Source organism: Ananas comosus, linkage group 12 (genome assembly GCF_001540865.1).
Source record: "Ananas comosus cultivar F153 linkage group 12, ASM154086v1, whole genome shotgun sequence".
NCBI classification, from domain to species: Eukaryota; Viridiplantae; Streptophyta; class Magnoliopsida; order Poales; family Bromeliaceae; genus Ananas; species Ananas comosus.
Genome location: NC_033632.1, coordinates 8,492,411 through 8,499,147, shown reverse-complemented (window position 1 = coordinate 8,499,147; position 6,737 = coordinate 8,492,411). Strand labels below are relative to the sequence as shown.

The window sequence follows — 6,737 nt, the reverse complement described above, 5'->3', positions numbered from 1 at the left end:
TATGAGTCATTGGGTTATTACATGACTAGTTTAAAGAGCACATCGATCAACAGTAGGTCCTCATTAGCAAACTCAAAGACACTCATATATTGCCAAATAATTACATGTTGAAACATAGATTAGTAAAGTGATCCGGCCTACAGTATTTTTTTTTTTTGAGAGATAGGTAGCACGCTACCCGCTTCGTTTATTTCATTTAAAAATAAACTTAGCTAAAAATGTGAATCAACTAGGATTCGAAATTGGGACTTCAGGTATCAACCATCAAGCCCTTTAATTACCACTTGCTCTAGGGACGGTCAGTATCCGGCCTACAGTATTGTAGACCAGGAGATCGGGGTAGGGTTGTAAAGTCTGTCGCTAAGATTTTTTGGAAAATACAGTTCAACAAAAAGGATCAAATTCCCTCGGCATAATTTGTGCTTGATTTTTGCTTATGCACGGTTAACACGAAATAATAGAAATTCTTTTACTGCATTTAACTTTGTCAATTCAATTTAATATTGTCATTTGACTTATTGAGTGCTATTATTAAATTGAGCAAGCCTCGAAATTTTAAACTTGCAGAGCACGAAAAATAAAGATTGATGATGCTCTTAGTCATAATGCGCGCATGCAAGAATACAATTAATGGTAATAAGAGAAATCCTTCAAATTAAATTAGTTGGCTACGTAAACAAATTAAGGTTGCTAGTATTATATACGCATGTTATCCTTCAAATTAACTTGGAGACTTTCAAGTTTCTAGATCTTCCGGAATATATATTATCTCAAATTATAGACAACACGTAGCGTTTACCTGTATATCATAATAGTTTTCATTTATCACTCAATTCTTATAACTCAATTCTTATAGGCTAGCTAGATAACACGTTATAGCTCTGTATGAAGAATTTTACGAGTTTCCTTTTGCTTGTAATCCCTTGACCCATCACAAGCCGTGTTTTTCAAACAGTCTGCAGCAGGTCGCACAAATCCGTAGTCAAATCCCATAGCACAGTTGCAAAATGTTTCCGCGTTACCATTTTCTGTCTCTAGGTTAATATTGTTTAGCACAATGTTGCTACATGGTACTGTATCGCTGCAAGCAAATTTCATGGCACTAGGACTCCTTGAGGTACCACTTATATTCTTGTACATGACTTGGCTTATCTTTACCGCTGATGTCTGAAGAAATAAAATAAACAAGGAACATCATATACATNACGTGCATAGGTTATAGGAATGCAAGTATTGGTTATGTCATCTTCAATGCAAATGTTATGATAAAAGAATTAACATTTAATAATAAAATGTAACAACACTTATATATGTCGATATTTTTACATTGCTAAACTTGCAAACGATTCACATCATTCATGAAAATTATTTATTTCGAGCCCTCTCGATCACTAGGTAATTAATATTAAAAATTAAAAAGTTTGTTTTCTAGATACTTCAAATACTCAAAATCAAGCCTAATGGAGTGGATCATCGATTTGAATATCCAATCATCGAAAATAACTTGAAACTACAGTGGCGTCCATACTTGTAATAGCACCCTAGCTCGAGTGAGGCTACTATCTTTTCAGAAGCACAGAGACCTCCGTGCTTCCACTTTATTTTTCAATCATGGGATATATGAATTGATAATTAGCTCCATTAAACTTGGTATATACACTATTTGAATAATTTAGAAGTCAAATTTTATAAGTTTTGACGTCATCTTTCTCATGATAGAGTAATTTCAAAATGAACGGCTGAAATAAAAATTTAGTAAAACGTGATGGTAGAAGATTTAAATTTTAGATAGAAGGTATTGATCTTACTTTCAATAGTTAAAAAAAAAATGTATGAAGATTTTCACCAAAATTCAATATTTCTACGTCAAATTTGTAATAGTTTCGTATCAGCCATTAAAATAATTGAATTTTTGAGACTTTTGATAACTAATTAAATAATATAGAAAAAATATTGAAATTTAGTTTTTAAATATTTATAACAGTGTAATCAAATTTAACGTAGTCAATCGTCGATTTAGATATTCTATAATTANTTAAAAAAAAAAAAAAATTAAAAAAATTAAAAAAAAAAAATTGTGTCGAATCTAATTTAGGACACTTTTGTGAAATCGATGATTGTCTAATTATAAGTAGCTAGCACTCACTACAGTTTGATTGTTAGGTAATATATAGCACTATATATATATATATATATATATATAGTCTAGAAAATAATTGCCCTATAAAATGCCTTCCCTAATTTTCTCGATTTATGTACATTAATTGTCTGCAGGATTAAGCATTTAAAAATTCATTAACAACGATGATCGAGATTAGGAATTTTCAAGCTTGATTTTAATCATGTGTTTGAATTACGATAGCCTATCCAATAGATTTTGGTTGTTTCGTTACTAATTGTACGTTCTACCAATTACCTTACTTTTCAATGGCAAGTTCAAGATTATTACCCACTAGCTATAGCTAGCAAGGATGCAACAGATACTAAACTTAATTATCATGTTCCATGTATTGGAGCATATCATGATATACAATCTCTCGGTCATCGATCATTCGCAACTAAAGAATCTGATCAATATGTACCTGGTTCTTGCATCGCGTCATAGAATCACAATAAAATTGGTCGATGATTATCGGGTTCTCAACATCATTCATCTTCACATTCTCGAAGCGCACTGATTTCACGTAACCCGATCCCCCCTGTTTATCCAAAATTATAATCCAATTATACAATAGTTTTACCAAGCATATCCCATCAAACATCTACACAATTTTTGATTGACCAAATCCATTGGCTATTCGAAAAAACACATCTTCAAAAGTGAAGTTTTTGGCCTAGCTAGGAAGGAAGGTTACAGTTAATTGTACGTGTTGTGTGTGTGTATATATATATATATATACCTGCCAAGTCTTGATTCTTAGGCCATTTGAAGTCTCCGTAAGTGTTGCAGTGTCCAAGACGACGCCTGTCACTGTTGCTGCTGTGTTGTCCTTTCCCAAGCTCCCTATGCTAACATCAAATAAAGATTAAATGTATGTATGTTGTAAATATAACGAGTTTCGAACATCATCGAAGAATTTTAGGGGTTCGAAGATCAGCTCTGAGTGCTTCTCTTCCAGATCTATATACATTTATTTTGTCAAGTAAGTAAATCTCCTTCTCTTGCTTTATTTTTATATGTTTGTTTATGAGAAGGATAAATTACCTGATACCGTGCCCAGGGCCGCAATCAATGTTCTTCATCTTAATAGTAGAGCTACCATTCACAATCGAGATGCAATCATCCCCTATTTAATAAGAAAATTTTGTTGCGTATTTAATGCACAATCTTTTTTTTTTCAGTAAATATATTATACTAAATAGTAAAGCATTACAAGAGGTTTCTTGCTGTATAGCAACAAATACAAACACAGATAGCCGTAAATATATTGTACACAATATGTATATAAGGCATACCGAGCAAGAGCAAATAACGGAGTTTTAATTAAGTACTCTTGTAACTTATGTTTAGTGATATTATTGCATTAATTGTTGACAAATTTGCTCTCATTAGATTTTTTCATTAATTGCAACATACATATCTAGGATGTGTTAGTTTAAAATATCTAAACCTGCATCAAAATAGAAGTTGATCTGTATGAAGAATGCCAAAAGACAGACTACAACGAAGGGCAATAGGTAGGGAAAGCAACGTGAATTTGTTGAGCTCGTCAATGCATGGTGTATCCTCTGCCTAGTGAAGGGTTATAGACATGTTAAAAAGTAAGTAATTTGCGAAAAACATAGGAGCATGCGAGTAATTAATGTTGGCTAGAAAATATGGTAAATATAGCATAAGAAATTTACAAGTGGCCGGCCCTTTTTAAGACGATATTTGATTTTGTTGTTAATGTGACTAGATAGGTTAATTTGTTATGTCTTCGTTCATATCTTTGTCTAGTTATATGTTTTGAACTTTCAAGTTTGTTGTCAATTTATCACTTGTGTGCCAAATTTTTTATCATCAGTATAAACAAGACTCTTCAGACAATTGTGCATACCTGTCCCGATCCGGCAATTCTGGATGGCAATGTTGGTGGAGTCGCTAATGTGAATGCCGTCCGTATTGGGGCTATCTCGGGGAGAGCGTATCCGCACGCCAGAAACTCTTATAGTATCGGAACGAGAGATAGTAAAGTGCATTTGCTGAGCGTTCTGTATGGTGAGATCCCTTATTCGTACCCCTGAGCTTGAATCAATGCTAAATGCCTGTGACAATCAAAGCACACCCTCCTTTTCATGATTATATATCCTATCCATCATCTGCTTAAAATTTGGGATTTATTATGTCTCTTCATTATTGGGCTTGATTGGCTCATTCAATAATTAGTTGGCATAAGGAGCTCATTTTGCAATTTGATTCCCTCAAATTCATTCCACATTAAACTAAAACTCCATATATCCAATTAGCAATAATACCTCCTTTAGCATAGATCTAGATGTTGACATGTTTCTATTCCAAATAACAAAAAAATAATAAAAATAGAGTAGTGTTGCGTTTCCGTACTCGAAGTATTTCAAAATAGGTAGTAGTCATCTTATGAAGGGTATAATTGTCTATTTAGGCTAGAGACCGGTTAAACAAGTCATGACTATCCTCTCTTTCCCAAATAAAAGGAGTAGACAATTTCTGCCCCTCTACAAATAACCCTATTTGATAGGGTCCACGTGGCACCAACCAACTTCAATTGTGGCGACAGTATTTCAGAAAAAGAAAAGGGCTAGAATGCACGTTTTTGACATCGGTCACTCATTTTTGAAGTTGCCCCTCTCAAACTTTCTATATTTTGGACTTCAATTAATTTAGTCACTTTACTTGAAAATTTTATTAAATTTAGTAGTTTTATTACTTGACCTTAGTTATTAATTATTGCAATTATTTTACAATTAAAAAAAGGGATGATAAAACTAGCAAATAAACATTAGCCTTTGAATATTTACAGGTATAAGATTTACACTCTATGTGTTGATGTGCAAGTACCTATTTTTTTTGGTTAAAATATTGTATGTAAAGATTCCTCAACTATATGTCATTTGAACTTTAATTAATTTATTTATTTTTACTGAGATCATTTTAACTTTTATTTTTTAAAAAACTAGTAACTTTAGTCAAAAAAATTAATCATTTTATTAAATTTACTTATGATTTTATCAAATATACTGGTTTTCATAATTATTTAACAAATAATATAGGAATGACTAACAGCTAACAACTGCATTAAATAAAATTTTCAACTATATAACTAAAATAGTTTAATTAGAAAAAATCAAAAGTTAGTGAAGTGTAAACAAAAAAAAAAAAAAAAAATGTTGAAGTTAAGGGAGCATTTGAAAATGAGCTATAGTTAAGGTGGTTTATATGCACCTTAAAATTCTACTTGTACACACCAAAAATTGAGTATAAATTAATTTTACACTCCAATCATAAGATTTATAAAAATTCAAATAATTTTTAGTAAAAATAAAAAAAATTGATGTCATAAGTAGGAAATTAATAGCCTTTTAATGGACTGAGTGTAAGATATATATGTACCCAACTTTAGAGTGTTTTGGCCATAGCGCCTCTCCAATTAGGTAGCAGTACCAGAGAAGGTAAAAGTATATTTTATAAAAAGATTTTTTTTAATGCCTCAAAATTAAAATCTAATTTATTTGATGTGTTACACACTATTTAAAATATCTATATGTTAAAAATTATGAATTTTAAAAATTAATTAAGTTCTCATTAATTGTAAGATGTCTCTTTATACATGATTAATTTTGAAAATTATTTGACTTCTAATTTATAGGTCTCCAAATCTTTGGAATATTTTTTCTAGATGGATTTATTTCTGTCAAATAAAATTTAATTTTAGGATTCATCACAAAATATATGGTGTAGCGTATAAGAGATATGGGTACAATCAGTTTAGATAGTAATTTCGTAATTAAGCCCCGTTTTGTTCGCGGATAAAGCAGAGATAACGAAAGTTATCGCCGCTAGCTACTCCACAAAATAGAATATTTTTTGGCCGGGATAAAACCCGGAATAGTTTGGGATAAATTATTCCACCCTTTTAGCGGAATAGCGCTATTCCAAGATTTATTTCTAAGCTTTATTAAGATTAGAAGAAATTACATTAAAACTAAATTATATAGAAATAATATCTTATATATTATAATAAATTATTTTTTATTAAATTTAATTTTAAGTAGAATTTGAAAAAAAAAATATTTTTATATAAAATATTTTTATTAAATTATTAATTTATAATAAATTATTTTGTTAAATATAATAATAACATTTTTTATAACAAATTATTAATTTTATTAAATTAAATTTACTATCAAATTCAACCATCACTTCTTTCCACTATCTTTTACTATTTTATAAAATTAACCAAACATAACTTCAGTTATTCCTGAAATTAGCATTATTACAAACTAAACATAATTTTAGTTTTACTCTGAATTATTCTGAAATAGTATAAGCTATTTTAGAGATAAAAAGACTTATTTCAATATTTATTATTCGTGAACCAAAGGCAGCCTTAACAGAGAATATAAATAGGAGATACAATATTGTTGTATTGTAGCATAATGGGGGGAAGGGATGGGGACCACCATTTAATTTGTATTAGCTAGCTAATGAGGAGATGAAATTCTCCCTACGTTGGAGTATATATATATATATATATATATATATATATGTATGGATA

General features: G+C 30.4%; 1 protein-coding gene across 1 annotated transcript in view; it reads right to left on the bottom strand.

Annotated features, from left to right (window-relative positions):
• LOC109717969 (probable polygalacturonase At1g80170) overlaps nucleotides 742–6,737 on the bottom strand; it is a 9,368-nt gene continuing 3,372 nt past the window's right edge. The window contains exons 4-8 of the mRNA XM_020243935.1: nucleotides 4,041–4,248; nucleotides 3,206–3,287; nucleotides 2,901–3,009; nucleotides 2,583–2,699; nucleotides 742–1,167 (exon numbers count right to left, since the gene is read on the bottom strand). Of these exons, the coding sequence (XP_020099524.1) occupies nucleotides 874–1,167; nucleotides 2,583–2,699; nucleotides 2,901–3,009; nucleotides 3,206–3,287; nucleotides 4,041–4,248 (810 nt within the window). The 3' untranslated portion in view covers nucleotides 742–873. The remainder of the gene's footprint in view (nucleotides 1,168–2,582; nucleotides 2,700–2,900; nucleotides 3,010–3,205; nucleotides 3,288–4,040; nucleotides 4,249–6,737) is intronic.